The sequence below is a fragment of the Dromaius novaehollandiae genome, chromosome 5, assembly GCF_036370855.1.
Source record: "Dromaius novaehollandiae isolate bDroNov1 chromosome 5, bDroNov1.hap1, whole genome shotgun sequence".
NCBI lineage: Eukaryota > Metazoa > Chordata > Aves > Casuariiformes > Dromaiidae > Dromaius > Dromaius novaehollandiae.
In genome coordinates, this window is record NC_088102.1 from 65,422,903 (window position 1) to 65,443,008 (window position 20,106).

The 20,106-nt window shown below is 46.4% G+C and overlaps 1 protein-coding gene and 1 long non-coding RNA gene across 2 annotated transcripts in view; one reads left to right on the forward strand and one right to left on the reverse strand.

Moving 5' to 3' along the window:
- The window catches only part of TMEM86A (transmembrane protein 86A), a 29,974-nt gene extending 10,988 nt beyond the window's left edge, over window positions 1–18,986 (forward strand). Inside the window, exons 2-3 of the mRNA XM_064513118.1 lie at window positions 7,453–7,717; window positions 12,139–18,986. Coding sequence (XP_064369188.1) covers window positions 7,453–7,717; window positions 12,139–12,566 — 693 coding nt within the window. The 3' untranslated portion in view covers window positions 12,567–18,986. The remainder of the gene's footprint in view (window positions 1–7,452; window positions 7,718–12,138) is intronic.
- Window positions 1,213–12,139, reverse strand: LOC135328529 (uncharacterized). The gene is made up of 3 exons (XR_010389528.1): window positions 11,648–12,139; window positions 6,573–6,749; window positions 1,213–6,460 (listed from the first exon to the last, which is right to left on the reverse strand). It is a non-coding gene; the product is annotated as an uncharacterized LOC135328529 (long non-coding RNA).
- Window positions 18,987–20,106: the final 1,120 nt, after the last annotated feature.

Here is a 20,106-nt window from a genome sequence, read left to right on the forward strand (position 1 = left end):
GGGGGGAGATACTTGTCTGGAAGGGTTTCACCTCGGCGCTGATGGGTTTTCGCCCCCACGGTTAATCTGGAGATTAGGCTGAATGTTGACATGAGCGCAAATTGGGTGGGATTTTGGCTTCGAAGTGAAGCTGTTTGTTGCGGATCCCATTTCAGCATGCAGCTGCGCAGGGGGCCTAGCCCTATGCGGGGGCCCTTTTTAGATGCCAGCTTGATTAATCCTCACCCACCCCTTGCTCTCTTATGCCTTCACTGAAGGGCGACTCTTCTGATGCCAAGAACTCATGCAGCAATATATCTCAGTTCACCACCCAAGGACTGTGAGGGCCTGTGCCAAATGTTTAATTGTATTTTTCTGGCAAATAGCCACAGCTTGCTCTTAAAAAGAAAAAAAAAAGTCAGGTATTTCTAGCTGTTGACTCTGCCTCAGTCTCTGGTGGAGTAAAGCTGAAGTGTGGCAGGAGCTTACTTTGCTTAACTGGGGAGCACTGCAGTTGAGCCCGGGGGGGGGGGGGAAGAGAGTACTCAGGCCTTTGGGGTACAGGGAGGGACAAAAGAGGCCAAGAAAACCAGACCTAGTTTGCAGGAAGAGTCCAAGACACTCTCCCTTTCCCCGGTGGTGCAGTAGCTGCCTTCGACCCACAGCCCCTGCCACACATGGCTGGGCTGGGAGGATTGTCCTTTTGCAGGTGGGACGCATTCAGGTCTACCCTGTTACTTCTGGCTTGTGCTGAATGATGGAGGCTCTCCTAACAGATAAAAACAGTTTTTTCGGCCTGCTTGTGAACAGGTTGGGCTGGACAGCCAAGCAGGAGCTCAGTTTCACTGCACAACCTTCAACACAGGAATGGAGGCCCTGAGCTGCATCAGTAGCTGCAATGAAGTGCTGCAGAGCCTGGCCAAACGCAGCATATGGCATAAGCATGATGGCACCAAGCAGCCCATTATCAGCACATGTGTCTTCCCAAAGGCAAATCACGTACCATTTTCTCCTTGGTGATTTATTAGCTATTTTACAAGTCCATTTGAGATGGTGCCTCTGCAGTCTTGTCTCTGCTTGATGGGAGGAGGGTTTATCTGCCACCCTAACACCTGTGCAGGCAGATGAGGATCCACATCTTTCTCAATTTTCTGTAGCACGTTGAGGCTGTTTATGAGACATCTGCCCTGGACGCAGATGACCTGTGGCACCTCCAACACAAACACACCCTCCTATTAAGCTCTAGCTTGCACAAATATGTTGCGCTAACACAGTAGTTCAGGCAGGCTGATCAGCTGGTTCAGTGACTCTTCACCATCCTCCATAAACAAGTGCTTTTCCTCATACTAGGGAGCAACTCGGGACATGTATGAGCCAGTGCCTTTCTTGATGAAAGGTGAGTGGCTCTCCCCCAGGAGCAGATTCACTCCTGCAGGAGAGCAGTGTTGGAGGCAAAGCGTGTTGTGCTTCACCAACTCAAGGAGTGCACCGGTTAGGCTGGGGCTGTCCCAGCCAGCCTATTATTTCAGCAACCCTGTGGAGCAAAATGTGCAACTGGTGGACCCTTTACATCTCATGCATCTCCTCTGCGAGCTGCCCGGGAGGGATACAGAAATGAGCACCTGGAGCAGCTGCCAGGGCCTCCGATCCGTGGCCAGGTGAGGGCCCTGTGCCGGGGCCAAATGCCACAGGGCCCCTGCGTCCACCCAATCTGCAGCTCAAAATACTTCGAAAGGCGAGTTCTACACCTACGTGTTTATTTGTAGTTGGAAACATCTACTGCATTTGAAAAAAGCCATGTGGTATTTAATGCAAGGCTCTGAGCATTCTTCTGGAAGGAAGTTAACCCAAGAAGTAACAGGAGAAAGAGGAAGGTGAAAATGTAAATAGTGCATTTGGGTATCGAACAGCTGAATCCTCCCTATTACACACACATCTGAATCCCTGCCTGAAAAAAACTCCTTTATATCAGTTTCAGGGCGTACACATCCAGAAGGCTTGATATGTTCTGTGTGAGCAAACATGGAAGAGTGTGAGCAAGCCTGGGAGGATGGCAGCTTTGCAGATAGTTCACATGGGTTTGTGGCCAAGAATTGCCCAGCACTACTGTGTTACTCCTCCTCGGTTCGGCAAAAGCTGAGGAGCTGTTGAAACCCAGGGAGAATCAGCTACCTCTGGTCAGGATCTGTGTACGCATGAGTTTCTCCTCTCTCATATTATTTTGGTCAAGCATGAAGATGGGTTTTCTGTAGCTGTAGCCTGATGGGGGATTGTGTCAGTTCCCTGTTGCTCTTAAATCTGAGCCAGTTGCACATATTGTACGTCCTGTGTCCTGACTGTGCCATCCAGCCTCAGGCCCAAGCAGTTCTCCCTCTGCAACTCAGGCTGGACAGAGGATAGTCAGTGCCTTGCTAAGAGCCATGTTTGCTGGGGAGCGAGAAACACAAGTTGTGGAGGGGTGGCTGGAGGACAATGGCCCAGCTTTTTCTGGCCAGTGCACAGAGTTGTGTTCAAATGTTGCTCAGTGGAATAGCTGGGGTAACATTTTTAAAACACTTTTTCTGGAAAGTTCCCAATGGGTGCGAGCCATATCCCCACAGAAGTCGGCGCACAGCTGTTGCCTGGAAGAGGTTATACACTTGTTTTCAGTGCAGGTTGATTTAGGGGACTTGCAAAGAGAAGAGCATTATTTGGTACCCTGCGTTGTTTCCTGGGGCCAGGGCAGGACTTATGAACAGCAAACTGTGTTCAACTTTATCATTTCAAAGCAACAATCCCATGCCATTTTTCTACACCTCAGGAGCAAGACATCTCCCTCCATGCCAGCATGCTCCATGCTCTCCCCATGTGCCAGCTAATTTTTCTCCATCTTATCTTCAGTCCGTTGCTTCTTGTTATGCCCTTTTTCATAGGAAAGCTTCTCATTTCCATCAGGGTGATGCTGTCAAAAGCACACATGTTCATTCAGAAATGAACTCCACTTGCAATATAGATACGGACAATTGGCTCCAAAGTGTTAAAGAAAATCAGGGCGCTGGCTCACAGGCGTAGCTGTGCCCCTGCGGATGCAGCCTAGTGTGGGGCGGAGGAGCAAGCTTTAAACTTGCTGGCATGGTTGTGTGCCTGCAGCAGCCAGCACAGGCATCGGCTCTGCTGAGAAGCAGAATAGACGGTCCTCCAGGTCCTATCCCGCAGTGACCATTGGGTTATACAGGTGCAAACCATCAGCATCTCCCAATGCTGCTTAGTGGAGAAACGCAAGGAAGAGATTTGCCAGCCCTGAGCCTCCAGAGAACTCTGTGTGCCAGTACCAAGTTCTGTTTAAAGATCTGTTTAAAGGGTGTACATACTGTGGTGGGAGCAAGGCCACAACTTCCTCCTAGTCTGCCTGAGTCCTGGAGAGTTTTATTAGATTTGGCTGGATGCAGATTGGAGAGTTTTATTAGATTTGGTTGGATGCAGATAATTTTTAAATGGTATTTTCACTGTAATTCCACAAATGCATGGACAGTGGTTTTACAGCACCTTAGACTACTTTTTAGAGACTGTAAGTAACTTGGAAGTCACAGGAATTTAGGAAATGCCCTGAATTATGTACAGTTTAAAAAGTCAAAGCTTGCAAACACTGTTTTAGCATGGTATTTAAGATGTTTCCTAAACTGCATTTCAGCCCAGAGTAAATTAGCAGTGGAAGAAGAAAAGAATTAGGAAGAAAAACCCAATAGAATTTGTCATAAAATGGCAAAACCTTGCTTAAAGCCATGAAAATCATATACATTAGCAAAAAGGACCTTGTCACCTGCAGCAAGTATTTCTTTTTCCAACATGAAGGCACATCCACATCTCACGTGCCCTCCCTGGGACACAGGTGTAGAGGAGATGGATGTTCTGACATAATTTAGTCATCCAGCTAAACAGCCACGTTCCCTTCCCCGAGGTAGAGGCAAGTCCAGTCATGGATTATGCACCTGGCTGTCCTCAAGCCACAGCCTCCCCTCGTGTTGGTACATGGTTTCCCAATACCAGCCACAACTTGTCTTTCAGGTGGCAGGTTGCCCCATCACTTCTTCCCCAGCCTCAGCTACTTGTCCAAACAGAGGAGAATCCATCTGTCTCACCCTTTGATTGCCTCAGCTTTTCTTGGGAGACTTCTCCCAAATATCCCCAATGCCACGCTCCTCCCGGCAGGATGTGCTGCCCAGCCTTCAGCTGCGTGGGCACCTCCGTCTCCGCAAACAGCAGAGGCTCTGGGGCGCTCATTTCGCTCAGAGCCAGCACAACGGTTCCACTGAGCCAGCAGCATTGTATAGTGAACAAGGGCATGTTTTAAAATAACTAATTTGAAGTATGCTTGCTGAAAGGGTGTAAAGGAATAAAATATTAATGGTGTCAAGCATGTAGTCCTTCTAGAGCTACAGAGTTATTTTTATATGAGGACTTTAAGATCATGAATTCTAAGGTTACATGTGAATAACTGAGATTGGAATCTGACCCCTTATGCCTGAAAAATTCCTAAATTGTTATTAGGTAGAAATAATACAAACCATAATTTCAAAATAATGCTAGCTGTAGTTGGAAGATTCACATTCAGATAGTAGGAAATGGTAATTTCAAGGTTGCCAAGCAAACTTAATCTTTCTGCACAAGTGTATATCTTATGTTCAGTAAGGCAAGGTTCCTAGGGAAAATGACAAGTGTAATTAAAACCTGTCTCATCATGCGTGCTCACAGGGGAGGGCAAGCTGTGATTATAATGGTAACTGCTCCTAGCAGGTGTTTTTCTTTTAATACAGGGTTTTAAACAAAACTTCCTGTGTTTATAATAACCCAAATACTCTCCTGTATGTTTCTAACAGTGCCTCTGTCATGTGTTGCAAACAAGGCTGAACTTGAGCTCTGTCTTTCAGCACAGACTCCTGCCTTCCTAGTTAGCAAACTACTTTAGCTGAGACTGTTATAGAGACCTAGATCACTGTCAATGCTGCAAATTCTTCAGTCCTTTGTAGCTTTGGAAGCTGTTAATCTTTTGTATTAAAGATTTCAGGCTCGTTATGGAGCGTTGGGGATCTTCCATGGCTACTGGGGTAAAGGAGGAGATCCTGCCAGAAGCACTGTTGTCTGTTGCTTGGGACTGTGAGAGGCTGAATGTGATGAGCTAAATTTTTAATAAAAAAGTGCCACAAAAGGGGGAGGAGCAGAGCTGGAACCAGGTGCCAGGTCTGGAGGTGGTTGGGGATAGTCAAAGTTTTCTTTCTGTCTGTCCCTCCATGTTGGAATAGCATTTGTCTGATGTGTCACTTAAAAGAGCAAGGAGCTGGGTCTGAAAGACTAGCTGGGGGAAGCTTGGCTCCACTCTTCCCTCTACAGATAGTTGATAGTTCCCAGGCATCACCAGTGCAAGTAGGACTATGTGGGCTTTTATGACTTTATTTCAAGTTCATTTGATATTTGCTGTCAGAATTCTCCCAAGGAATGCACACAGAAGGGGATAAATGGTGATTAATTTGGACAATCTAAGCAGAGGACTGATGACTGGCTCCCCATGTAACACAAGAAACTTAACAGCTTGTTGATGTCCTTTGGTGAGTGAGTTACGTAGCCTGGTTGTTTAATGGGGTGTTTAAAAATTGTGTTGGCAATAGCCTATAAATAGTGTATTCATGAATAATGAAATGCCTTACTAAGAAACTGCTGATATGTTGGGGAATGTTTTATCAGATATGAGAGCAATTTTGAAAGCACTGTATTTCCTAAGATGCCCTGCTTCAGAGACTGCACTCCCTTTTTAGATACTGCATGTGAAGACGCCCTCCACTACCTCTGCCTCAGTCTTCCAGCTTCACCCAGGTTCCCTTTGCTTATGTCTGCAAAAGCCCCTGAATTTTGGTGAGCTTAGGTCTTAATTACTGAGCACTGTGAGCATGGAGCTATTTGCCTTACAGCCTAGAGAAACCTGTTCCAGATATCTGGAACATAATTTCCAGATATCTGAACCAAGGTACATTGCATTGAGAGGAAGACAGATGCTGGCTTTGTGTCATGGCAATGCCCCTTGATGCAAGTGATTGGGAAAAAAAGACCAACATTTCTTTCCCAGGTTTCTAGTGCATGGGGTCCTTGCATTAGATAAGCAACCCCGGCACGCCACATGTGGATGTCACAGATTTTGCTGGACTTCAGAGTGTGAACCCTGCAGTGATGCCTCCAGTGTCTTCCTCCGGTGCATGGGCCCTGCATGCTTTGGCCGTCATTAATGGGAAGCCGTTGTGTTACTAAGCAACTAAATCTTGCCTGACCAAAGAAAAGAGAGCATCGAGAGAGAACCCACGGGTTGCAGGGGATCTCTAGGTGCCATACCGCCTTCGCTGCAGGAGGAAGCAGGTCTTCTAAGAGATCCCAGGATGTAGCTCACCAACAGCATGGTTGCACCAGGCAATCACGTTCTCTTTCTGTGCTCCTTGTTTTAGCCCTCAGCTACACCCTGGGCGAAAACAAAACCGTAACTTAGATTTTCATGGGGATTTTCATTTTCCCACTGGCACTAAAATGCAGAAGTATCACAGGAGGGCAGGTGAACATAGTATGTATCTTACCACTGTCTAGGATGGTCCCAGCTGGGCATATGGGAAGAGCAGACCTAGCTTGGATAGGCTGTGGAGTCTGTAGCTGTTTGACCTGTCTTTGCTTTGTCTTTGTTGTGAGTAGCCTGTGGCTCATGCTGCATTTTGGTGCCTGGATTTACACAAGAGATTCCTGAGCCAAAGGGTTTCCTGCAATATGGACAGTACATAATTAGTGTAGTGCTAAAACAAAACAACATACCATTGACACTGATATTAGTCAACTAAGGAAGTGACATCCCCACCTGGGAGGTTGATGTGATGGGTTTCGAAGTCATATGGTGATGCTGACAGCAAGCCCCAGGCATGAGCCTATGGGGCAGGACAGCGAATGGGTTAGAAGAGAAGTTATATTCACAAGGTGATTTGTAGCTAGCTAAGCAGGAGTATTCACCAAGCTGTGAGGGAAGATTTGCACTTCTGTTGACTTGTTTGCTGCTAGGGGAGTGACCTGGGGAGCGCAGTATTTTCTCGGCTACAGGAAAGGTGTGTATAAAAGCGCTGAGTCTAAACACAAGAGAAGTGCAAGGGCCATCACTGGCTACTGACTGATGGCTTAAATGTTTTCAGTAGAACAAATAAAGAGAAGAGGTATCTAAAACTTCCTCTGTCTCCACCACCCAAAGCCCACCAGTCAAAAGGTGTTTTCCGCAGAGACGTTCACAAAGGTCTAAGTTGGAAATCATGGTCAAGTCCAAGCACCTTCTCTCTAGGGTGGGAATGCTGCTAGCCAACAGTATACATGAAAGGGAAACTTCCAAAAGTAAGGCGACAGTTCTGTGTGCAGTTTGTTCCACTGATGCTTCTGACGATCCTATTAATTTCCATTTCTTTTAATTTTTGTTTCTTTTAGGTGAAGAGTGAAGGCCCCAAACTGGTGCCCTTCTTTAAAGCCACTTGTGTCTATTTTGTCCTCTGGCTGCCAACTTCGAGCCCTTCCTGGTTCAGTGCCCTCATCAAATGTCTGCCCATCTTCTGCTTGTGGGTTTTCCTCCTGGCTCATGGAATCAACTTCTTAGTCGCACACCGGAGTGCCAGTCGCATCCTGGCGGGACTCATATTCTCAGCAGTGGGAGATGCTTTTCTCATCTGGCAGGAGCAGGGCTACTTCATTCATGGTGAGTGAGGCATCAGTCCTAAAGGTAAAGGGATGCCACAGTGGCCAGCTGTCACGCTCTTTATTTAGTAATGAGTTGCCGGGCCATGTGGCTTGTTTATTCTTTTACAGCTTAAGCCCCTGGCAGTGGGAGGCGCTCATCCCTTGACTAAAATCCATTGCATTTAGAGGAATCACATAGTGGATGAGTCTCCTGACCTTGTTTGTGTCCCTGCGCTGAGATCAGAGGGGGGATTGGGGCAGGTTTGTTTTCCTGGCATGTGCTCGCTGGGCCTCGGGTGGCTGGAACAGGAAGGTGGCACAGGCAGAATCCCCAGGGAAGAGAAGGAAACGCTTGTGGCACTCGGCAGCTCCTGCGTAGCTATGGGCAGTGTCTTGCTCCTACTTCTCTGCAGGGAGATCTGTCAGTCCTGCGAGGATCTGAAATAGGACGCATGGTGCAATGGCCCCTAAGTGGAGACCAGGTGGAGAGGACCCTTATGGTTTTGTCAGACAAGCTTGTGGTCTGGCGGAGGTGGTTAGGTGGATGCTAGAAACTAAAGCATCAGAAACCGTGTCCTACGTGCAGGTTCATCAATATGAATCATGCAGCCTGTTTTACAAAAACAAGAGCTGGTTCTGCAAGATATGACAGAGAGTCAGATGAAAGCCTACCAGGACAGCCTGTCTTCTCTTTAGAAAGATCCACATCTCAGAGCAAACCAAGCTTGTTTTGTTATGTTAGTTTGCAAACTAGAACATAACGATTTAGATTAATGATTTAAAGCCACATTGTGCCTGCCTACAGCAATGCTCCCAGTGGCCTCGGACTGTCATAAGAAATCAGCAGCAGTCGAGTCTTTTACTTAACTGTACTGGTGGCATTTCTGAAGTTAACTTCACCAGCCCAGTGGTCTCACTTGAACACCCACCATTAACTGACTGTGGAAAATGTGATGAGATGAGGGAGCTTTTCCCATTACTGCTGTTGTCAGCTCCAGAAGTCAAAAGCTTTTTTTTCTTTCCCTTCTCACAGGAGGTCAGTATTCTGTTTTATTCTGGGATTCTCACAAGCTCTGCTTTCTTTAAGAGAGGAAAGTGTGTGAAATGCCAGCTATGAAAGGCCAAATGCTTGGAATCTGGTTTTAATCCTGCTTCCCAAGGGCTTATCTAAGTCTCATTAAACGTTCATGTAGAAACTCTTAGCGATTTTGGTGGGGTTTAGGCTGGGCCCTGAGGACTGGAGCCATTCAGCTGAGTTTTGGGCACATTGCTGAAAAGCCCCAACGCACGCTCAGGGAGCCATCCCCTCTGTGCTGACCACTGGCGTTCCTGCCGACTGGCCTCCTCGCAGGGCACCCTGCTCAACGCCCTCGGGGTGCTTGGCCCAACTGCCCGTGCTTCTGGGTTGCCTCCTGTTGCTCCTTGAGCTTGGAAATGTCCAAGGCCCTGTTTCTCACTCTGACTGTTCCTGTACATGGACTGCGCGGAGGTTCCCCCCATTCCCCGCAGCTGGGTATCTCCCAGGCCCCTCTCTCATCTGGCACTAGAGGAGAGTCAACTGGTTACAGCAATTTGCTGTCTGGTTAAGTTGTTTTAGACAGAAAATAAGCTGGATTTTGACCCCTGTCTCACAACTGAGAAGTGTCATGTTGCGGGTTTAGACACATTTTTTTTTGTGATTTAAGCAGAGTATTTGTTTAGCTATCTTGGAGCACTTTGAAAATCTCAGCCTTTATCCTGGCTGCCTCCTGCCTGCCTTGGTCTGTTCAAATCTGAGCTGCTGTCTTTCACACTGAAGCGTAACAGTTGTGTTTCAGCTGTTAGCAGAGAAAATGCACCAGTCCACTTAATTTTTCACTTCTCCTGCAAAATATTTGCTTCAGTTTAATTCTCAGCAGGCTGCTGCTGTTGGCAACTGAAAACATTCAAACTTTTGACATCATCCTTTGTGGAAATTTCAAATTTCAAAGGAATAAATAGCCAAAAATATACCTTCTATTCAATTTCTATGGCTTTCAGGCTGAAAAAAAGGGTTGGAAACTGGGCTAAATTGAATAGCTTCTGAGACAATGAGTTTATTAAAGGACATCTGTTCATTATTTCACATGGAAGTGAGAGCCTGGGAACCTACTCCTGACACACTTGACATTTTTTCATTTTTGCTGCTTCAGTCCGTTAATAACAAGCTGTTTTCTGACTAGTGCCTTACTGTATGTAGAAGATACTTTACAGTGTTACACCTCCTTTGATAACAGGCACTTAGAAACAATTGATGCATTCAGTGAGGAAGAGAGGGACTAAGGAAAAAGACTTTATCACCAGCCTGAGGGGAAACTCCAGGGGTGGGAGGGAGAAGCATACCCAGGCTAGTTGCTTCCATCTAGGTGGCCCAGAATAAAGCAGAGAAGAGAAGGAAGTGGGTACAGAAACGCTGATCTGCCTGACTTGGTTGAGGGGAGCCCAGCCAAAGGCTGAGCAGAAGCTGTCAACTAAATGTTTCTCAATAGCAGCAATACATCCTCCTCCCTGTGCAGCCATCACTAGTTTCCCTGGTTCCTGGCTTTATTTGTGGGTGTCAAACGAGAAGACCTGGGAGCAGTCGCTTGTGTTTGTGTCCAGCCTTACCACATATCACAAAACTCCTCCTGCCTTTCTTTGCTTCTGCTTTTCCTCCCCTCTTGTTTCCCTGCATTAGCCACAGTGCTGGGCCCCATGCTCCCCGTCACCCTTCCTGCTGCCTCTCCCCTCCCTCCCTCAGCTGCCGCATTGCCTTCTCCCTTCCTCCTCCTCCTCGCAGCCTGCTCAGGCACCGCCACTTGCTGCCTGTGTGAAGGACACCACGTTCTTCAATTCCCCATCTCAGCACTCTCCACATAATGCCACTGAAGGAGAAACTGCTCCTTACTGCTAGGACAAGGTAACCTTCCTCTCCTACTGCCCCCACAGCTCCAACCTTTTCTGCGCTATACACAGCTCTTGTCCTAAATCCCTCCTTGGTTTCCTTCAATCTCTTGTGCTCATGGTGTGTTTAATAACTTTGTAAAACATCAGCCTCTTGTTGCCCTCCTTTGTGCTTCTCTTCCTTCCCCTTCATGCTATCTATTTTCTCCAGCCTCACTTTGCATACCAACCCCTCCCCTCCACCTCCCTCTCCATTCTGCACGTTTCCCCCTTACCCCACGGTTTCAGTGGACGTTTGATCTGGTAGTCCCCAAAGGTGGGGAGACAATTCCCTTTTTTGGAGCAGCCTCAGCCTATGATGGATGAAGAGCAAACATCTGCTAACAGCAGGTTTTAGTGTCTCCCCTTGACACCTACAGTGTCATACTTTAATATTAAACAAGTGGCCTGCTTTAGCACTTGGCTCCTCAGATCCTTGTCACGCTTTCGTGCTTTAGAGCTGTACAGAAACTTAGAGGCACACTAGTAAACCTATTTGGATAAAGTGGAACAGCCTTTACCTGCACCATGTGTGGGTCGGGGAACAGAGGCCTGACCAGAAGAGCTGGACTCTGTTTGGAGCCCATTGTGTACAATGGGCAAGAGAACTAGTAATCAGCAGCTGTACCAACACATGTGGACATTTTTTTGTCAAATGGATTAGTGGCAAGTGAATAACACATGGGCAGTACCTTCCAGCACCCACAGCTGGGATTTGTCAGGGACGTTGCACTTCAAAGGGAAGTCTGCATTTTATTTTTGCTGATTGATTCCAGTTAAGGTTCATCCGGAGCTTGCAAATAGCCATAAAATCATTGGCCAGACACACTGGTGTAGTCCCAAAAATATGCCAGCTGCTTCTTTCCAGCTAAGGTTTCTCCTAGCTGTGGCAAGGGTGGAGTAGAAGCCAGATTTAGTCCGTGACTGTTTTTTGGGTCTGTGGCTAAATGCAATCACACTTTGTGTCTGGGTTTGGGGGGATCAGTAGCTTTGCACATTTTGCTCTCACCTGCTCTGATTCCATCCATCCTGTTTCACAAGTGATGTAGGAGTGAAATGCTTCACGTAGTTAAAGAGGGGATGATCACTGGTCTTCCATGCACCCATCCTTCTGTCCAAAACACAGGAGGTGGATCAATCTGAAAAACAAATTGTGTTCCTGCTTTAGCAGCTTAGTCACTTAGTCTTATGGCAAAAATGACTGGATCTTACCAGAGTTGTGCTCAGTTCCAGCTGTAAATGCTCTGAGGCATTTTCTTAGGACAGGAGCTTGCTGATAAGGCTAACCTCCTGTGCATAGGTTTTTATAATAAAATGATCCCAAGCATTCAGTAGCATTCCCACTGAAATCAAATAAGGGTTGTAACATTGCACGGACATCTAAGCCTGTACCTGGTGCTGTGTATTTTAAACTCAATAGAGCCACAAGCTTTCTTCTGCTTTGGACTGCCAGTCACTCTGATGAAAGGTCACACTTGCTATGTCAATGCCTCTTTCCAGGTCTGCTGATGTTCGCCATCACACACATCCTGTACTCCTCAGCCTTCGGCATGAAGCCTTTGGACCTGAAAGCCGGCCTGTTGATGGGCCTCGTTTCCAGTTCCTGTTATGCCTTCCTGTACTCCTACCTCTCGGGCCCATTCACCTACTTGGTGGCTGTCTACATCGCCTTGATTGGCTTCATGGGCTGGCGAGCTGTTGCCGGCATGCAGCTCTGCAATGACCTCTGGACGTGGACCAAGCTCTCAGCCTGCATCGGCGCGATGCTTTTCATGGTGTCGGACCTGACCATTGCAGTTAACAAGTTCTGCTTTCCTGTGCCCTACTCACGTGTCATCATCATGGCTACTTACTATGCAGCCCAAATGCTTATTGCACTGTCAGCTGTAGAGAGCAGAGATGAAGAGGACTTCAGAAAGAGGAACTAGGTGGAGTGCCAATAGGTTGTGGACAATGTGGGTTATATCTCAGGTGCTGTAGCTGCATTCACCCCTGAGAGAGATCTCCATTTCTCTAGGCACATTGGTGATGTTGATTTTGCTTCTTTGAAGCGTTACCTTTGGGGCTTTTTTTTCAGTGGCTTTCTCTGAATACTGCTTACTTCAGTGTGGAGTCCACATCAGAAAGCTTAGACTGTCCCTGCAGTAGCTACTCATTCCACTTTTCCTCTTTGGAAGTGCTGTACTACTGCATTGCATTTGTTAGTCCTGAAACTGATGCTGAATGTCTGGGAAGAGGGAGGCTGATGGAAAGGAGGCTTGGCAGTGCACTGTGCTAGGAGACTTGCTTTCATTAGGGGGCAGACAGGCCCACAGCTCTGCTGAAGTAATAGGTAAAAATTAATTTCACCAGTATTTAAGCTAGTCTTTTAGTGCATTGCAAACTCAGTATGCAAACTGGAGCTGTCAGAGCCTCTGCTGAAAGGAAGCCCAGGAGCAGAGTAAAAACAGCACTTTCAGATGAATGTTGAGCTTTGGAGGCAATGGCAGCATGTAGGCTAGCCCCCAGCAAAACCGGATAAAAGCAAAACACCAAGCAGAGAGCATGTAGGAAGAGGTGTGCTGGGATGCAGTGCTGTGTGCTTTGATCATGGCTCATCACTGCTCCAGAGCAGATCTGTGAATGTGTCCGAGTGCTAACACGTGGCAGAACTAGGAAATTCAGGGAAATCTATGCAGCCAGGCCGATGTGTTCTCCCTCTGCCACATGCGCAGTTACATGGTGTCAGCAGCCACCAGTGACAGCCGAGGTGTAACGGGAACATGAAGAACTGTGATTTTTGCAGAAGGACTTTGAGGATCTGTCTTACTAACATACCTCCTATCTGTGTCCTTAACATGGCAGATAGGAATCTAACCTTTATGCCTTTCTTCCTCAGGATTTTAATGAATAATACTCCATTTACTCATTAAGCTTTTACAGTACTGCTGCTTGCAGTGCTGCTCCCAAATCTCCCTGCAAGCATTTCCTTTGATGGTGGTTAGTCAAGGCTCTCATTTTGGTTGTAGATGGTTGTTGCCTTTTGCCTACTGGTGGCATATGATCAACTTTGCACCACTTCTTTTGGAAAGCCCCTTTTCAGCAGAGCTTCATGAGAAGCACTGTCTTGTGTGCTCCAAGTGCCTGCCGCTTCCTTCTTGTACTGACACAAAGGCAGCGAGAACATCAGAACCATCAGGGCTGGGGAAGCCTATTTAGTTCTGATCCAAATTCTTTGTTCAGTTTGTCCATCTGCTGAAGCAAGATTACTTCTGACTTCAAACTTTCTAAAAAAGATATAGAAAGAAGTGGCCATATTTATTAAACCAGGTTCATTTGTGGTATTTTTCCTCTTATTTTGGATACCTTACAGCAAGCTCTGTTTCTGTTTGAAATTATCTTGAATGTGTTCTTTCCTTTCAGTCCATCTTAGGGCCATTCCTGTGGACTGAGATGGTCCCTCGCTGGCTTGTTTCTAAGGCACAACATTGAGGTGTGCAAAGGAAGCTTGCTGCGGGTTCTTGCACCTCTTCAAACCAAAACAACCAAAACAGACTGCACGACTCTAATCTGCACAGGCTCCAAAAACCCCTTCAGTACGCTCTCATGAGCACAGCAAACAGGAGGAGCAACCCTCCAAAGCGTCCTCGTAGGCTGGAAATCACCGTTGTCTCCATACCTAGCGTGCCTGGACCATTCCAGTCGAAAGCCTGGCACTGAATCCCTGGAACAGTTGGCAGAGCAGGAATTCCTCTCCGTGAGGCGGTATGGCAGGGTCAGGGGGTAGTTATGGGAAGATTACCAACCCTACTACGTTTCCCATTGGTGTTGAGAGGTGCTAAGTGGGTTTCGTGTGCCTCCCCAGCCTTGCACAGTGGGATTCAGCGTGGAATAGGCATTGCCTACCCAGGACTCTCTGCATTAGTGCAAATACAGCCAGTATTACAAAAAAATCTAGGTTAACTGTCCTGACCCTGTAGAATCATCTGCTGCTTTTCAGACAGAGATCAGAAAGGCCAGCTGCATTACTGAGAGGGAAAGCATTGTAAATAGCACAGGCCCGTGTAATCTCTTCCTTTAATGCTGTTGTGTAATACTGTCAGTATGCATTCACTGCAGCACCAGGGCCTGCCTGGAGTAAACTGCTAAGGGAATTTAGAGCCATACAACATTTTCATTCATCAGTATTGCTTATCTCCTGGCCGCAGTGTGAACCCTGCATTGTAGCTCTCTGTGGATGTCACCTGCTGCTACTCAGCTTGACAGTTTGCAGATCTCTTCCAGCTAAGAGGAGACAGAGCATTTGGGCTGAACCCCACCATGCTCCCAGGGCATAAGCAAACAGCATGTTTCAGTCTGATTTACATCTCCCTGTCATGGGTCATTCCAGCACACTGAATCCTTCCTTGCCAGTTTTCCTTTTCCTTGCCCCCCTGGCTTTCCTTTGCTTTGAAGAAAATGAGTGTGTGTTCAAGTAACCTGTTTAAAAGTTAGAATGCCAGTGTGAGCCGTTACCTCCCTCTTTCTAGAAATGAGAAGTCATCAATTTTCTGAAGGTGTCTCGGTTGCTTTTATGCAGTCTTTTTTATCTTGGCTTCCTGTGCTGTCCTGCTCTACTATCAGCCAGTGTATCCTTGCAGAGAAGGCTCTTTTAAGTGTTAATAGGAAACCTGCCCTCTTGATAAAAAGATTCTCCACTCGCTGTCAAGGTGCTGCTTCTGGCGGCAGAGGTCTCTGGGTGGATCTAGCTAGATCATGTTCCTGCCCTTGAACGCGAGGCAGGGCCATCCGCATGGGAAGTCAGAAGGAGTCCTGGGCTGTTTGGCAGTTCACCAGCTAAGGCTCTTAATCTTCAATCTTTTTCTCCTGCTCTGCAGTTCCTCTTTTAATCTACATTACTTGAATGAAACCATTTTCTTGGAGGCTGTCTTTCCTGCTGGGGAGAGGCCAGCTGCTGTGGACACTGATTTGACACAATTCTGATTTTCATAAACCTTGAGAAACACTGAGCGGTTGCTGACAGTTTGTTAAATACCTTTGGTGGGGGGCGTGTGAAACACTTCCCCTTACTCCCAGTGAGGGCAGTCTTCAATTCGAAAGGGAGCAAACAAGAAACGGGGCACACATGATTGTCTGTGGCATTGCCAGCCTTTTCTGGACCTGCCTGTTGCCCATTTACGCATTGTCAAACTGAGAGGTTTGATCCATTCTTCCCCTCTTCCTTTCAGGGACACAGTCTCTGAGGCGCGCTCGCTCTTTGGCCCAGGGACTTTATAGAGGGGACAAAGCACCCCCCATACGTGGTGCGTGCCTGGTCACAGCAGTATTAGCTCCTTCGCTTGCTAAGTACAGAGGCTTTCTTTTTACTACACTGTACTCAAAAGCCCCTCTGAAATTCCCATCTACTTCCCATAACTTGAGGTTATGCATACAGTGCAATTACTTCTGTCCTCTTTCATTACCATAGCTAGCACCTGTTGGTAGAGCCTTTGGCTCCTTATTTGGAAATATAACAGTTGTGGCTAATGTATGTCAGCCATATATCTCTCTCTGTAGATAGATCCTCCTTGTCTTTGCTCACACAAAACTCCCCATGAAGTCAAAGAAGCAGTGCTAATCACAGCCTGTTTTTAATGCTAGTGATGCTACCGGGCTGTGCTCGTTACATTAATATCAGTAGTGTGAAGCTGATGTAGAAAGGGCAGGGTGAGAAGAAAAAAGCCAGAGGCTTTTCAACAGCTGTATTCCCACCTTGGTGAGAAAACTGTGTTACTGCTTTACAGCTGGCTTCTTACCCTTCCATACTGAGGCAATTTAAAGACCTGATTGGTTTAAGAATAACTCTAATGTGGCTTTGAAGTAGACTGCTGAAAATATGCTGCCATTGGTGGAAATATATATACACACAAAACTCCCAAGACAAAATTTCCAGGATTTTTTTAGTGTTTCTTCTAAGTTTTCTTGTTCCATAGTTTGTCACTGAGACCTGTATGTTTTCAGCTTGGTGTCATGGTAATTTTGGGGTTTGTTCTGGAGAAAACAGATCATAGCAAACAGCAACTATAAAGCTCAGTGGCAGGTGCCTCTTTGCTGGGTTTCTGCTTTTAAGCAGAGGCAGTGTGACTGTGAATTCGGAACAGGCTGGGAAATTGCTGGCTTCCCATGACAGAAGTCCTCCCAAGTACTTCTCCTGCCTTTTATCCATGCTTGCTCCTTTTGTGGCCTTGGGTAAGTCACTTAAATTTTCTGGTGCCAGTTCCTCATCTTGTGTAAATGGGCCTGAGTGTATGAAAATCAGAGCTATGCCAGGTTACAACAGCAGGGGACCAGGCCCTCTGTGTCTGTCTCCTCCCATTTCTAAAATGGGGATATTAACATGTACCTACCTCACAAGGATGCTGTGAGGATTAATACTCATACAGCGCTTCAAAGATGTAAAGTGCTATACAAGTTCCAAGTATTATTGTAACATAGTGTTAAAAATGCTTCCAGGGATTTGCAGGACATCTTGTAAGAGCCTGGAACATGTGACTGCCTTTTTGATTTGCATCAGATGGAAAGCAAATGCAAAATATTTATTCTTAATGTCTAACAGGAAAGGCTTAGTTGCACTTGAACTCGGAGGAGGGTTTAGCGAGAAAGTCTGAACTCTAATTGCACTTCTGCAAATGGTTTTTAGTTCTTCTAAAAATCTCAACTAAATCCTTAAGATGTAAACTTTGCATCCAAATTTTGCAGTCGGGTCTCATCCCCAACTGTTAGCTAGAATAAATCTAATCCAGCCAAAATGCAGTGCTCTCAGTCTATCATGACTGTTGAAAAGACTGGAACAGAACATGAAGTTATTCTGTTTGACTTGCATTTTGCAGAAGGTCAGCTCAGTTTCATGGGACATCTTACAAAGGGACGTTTAATTTCTGCGACTGTAAATTTCACTGGCTTTAAAACCAGCCAAGAGGGAAGGCCATGATGGGATCAGTAAGGTCAGCACATCCTTCTTGGGATTACTTCCTTTTCACCTGCATGAAAGTAGGAGTAGGCTGTGCAGAGAAGGAAGTGCTTGTACCATCAGTCCTATGGCCCAGAGCTTTGTAGATTAGAAATACAGCTCTGAACCATCCCCACATTCTCAGCTGGTATAAAAATGCCCCACTTCACTGATTTCAAATCTGATCCCGCAGCTAGAAGGTACTTGGTTCTGATAGCACTAGCTGCGCTGTACAAACACAAATGAAGACAAGCAACGACACACCAAGGAACGCGACTGGTGTACATATAAAATGGACCATAATTTCGAAGCAGCTGCAGTAAAATCTTATCTTAATATGAACTCAGAAGCAAACACAATGCAAATTTTTATTGTTTCTTTAAAATGTTTGTTGGGTTTTAGTTTTCTTAGTTTGGAGGAAGTTCTCTTGATGTTATTTTATTTTTGCTCTTACTGTAAGAAATAAAAATGTACAACTCTAGACAGACTACAAATTCAAAAAAGGTGGCCAGTTGGCGGGAATGCCAAAACTTCTGTGGCTTGTATTGTTTCTGTGGTGACACTATGCTGCTGTAGGATGAGCTACTGGAGTGGTGCGATGGTACAGCAGTGAGGCTGAAGCACAAGGCCCTCTGCAGGCTGAGCTCCAGCAATGGGAGCACAACTGGGCCAATTTTGATTGGTAAAAAGAGAGAAGCACCATCAGGAAATAATCTCTCTCCTGACAGTTCAAACACAAAGACCAAATCTAGCTCACTGGGTCAGGGTGCTGAATCAGGACAAATGCACAGGCCTAGACCTTGCTCTTGCAGCCTGCTGTTAGGACCAGGACCTACATTCACCAGGGGAGGCTTGCTCTAGGCCTACAGTGCTAGCAGGGTCAGGCCAGCAGAACCTGGCCCTTAGTTAAAAAAAAAACCCAAAAAACTTCCCCCAAAACCCAACAACCCCAACCAAACGATAAAGCAAAGCAAAGAGCAAATGCCATTGAATAAGCACTACTTCTGCCTGGCTAATCCTGCAGGGCTGGCTGGTCTGTCCTGAACACTAATATCCGTCTTGTACCCAGTCCGAGCCTCTTGCTCCATCCCCTCGCCCACATGCTCCAGGCAGAGTGCACTGAAAGATGTGCCTGAAGCAGCTGCTCTCCCTCGGAGAGTCAGCATATTGCCACGTCTGAAAGTTTCTAGCACTTACTTCTTTTACTATGATTGTAAAGGTCACCACCTACAGTACGGCCACTTGATCTGGGATCTTTTCTTAACACATTTTTATGCTGATTTTACTATTTTAATTCTTTGGAATGTATTTTTTTTTCTTCATTTCTTCTGTGTGTAACAGCAATTAAAAATATTAATTTACTGAGTATTTTTACCATGCAGATGCTATGTCTCTTTGCTTATTTTCTGTTTCTGTGACAGTTTCAGCATGGAGCGTGCAGCCAACTGAACCTTTGTGTGCAGCCAGTTTCATGCCACTGTTAAGTGGGCCACCAGTCGGTGGTGTGGCTCTACCGCTGGAGTTAGCCAGCGCATCACTGACGCAGAATGCCACTTTCTTAGCCTGCTACTCTATTCATGTCTGGGAAACCTTTAAACACAGCCAAATACACCCCACACAGCACGTCCAACACAACCCGACCAGGCACCCACTGCACGGATGGCACCTGGCTTGTTTTACAACACACCCTGGGGACGCGGGGATCGCTCTGTGTAGGCTGCAGAGCTCTGAAGCGCTCACCCCTCACTGCTATAGCCAGTCCCACGTACAACAGCCGTTTGTCCACTCTTCCAGGAAGAGGGCGGCTTGCTTTAAAGGATCGCTCTGAAAAGGCTGCTTGCTGCCCAGAAACCCCAGACAAATGGCTAAGTTCCTCTCCGCCCTTCAAAATTTCCAGGGGGGAAAAGTGGGGTAGCATTAGCATTTTTCTCTGAGGATCTGATGCAAGATTCTTCAGCTGTGTTTGATGCAGTGGCACAGCTATTTGATTTAATTAATCCTGAACCAGGCCATCTGTCACCAGTGGAACAGGTTTCAAGGATTTATTACACAGAAGTTCAGAGTGTGTAAGAGCTCCTAGTTCATTAAATGAATCTGCTCACAAGCTGAGCAGAGATTCTTCCTTACTCCCCTTCCCACATGGAGTGGTTCCAGATGTGAAAATGAAGCAGTATCAGGCAGGAATACTACCAAACTGTTCTCAAAGCAGCCCAGAGAGATCATAAGAGGGAAAAGCAGGTGTTTCTTTCCAACTTCTTTAATTCTGTCTTTAAAAATTTATTTCAGTAACTTAGAGGTCTACTGGGAGGAGCATCCCATTTCCCCACTCCTCCTTCCTAGCTACAGGTGGAATAAACATGCCAAAATAATTCTCTAAGTGCATGTGATTGGTTGCTGCCATGTTCTTATTCTACAACAGGTTCCCAGAAGGATTCACATCAGCATCAAAAGAAAAAAAATCATCAGCAATGAAGTTACTGGACCCTCTGGATCTCAGAAGT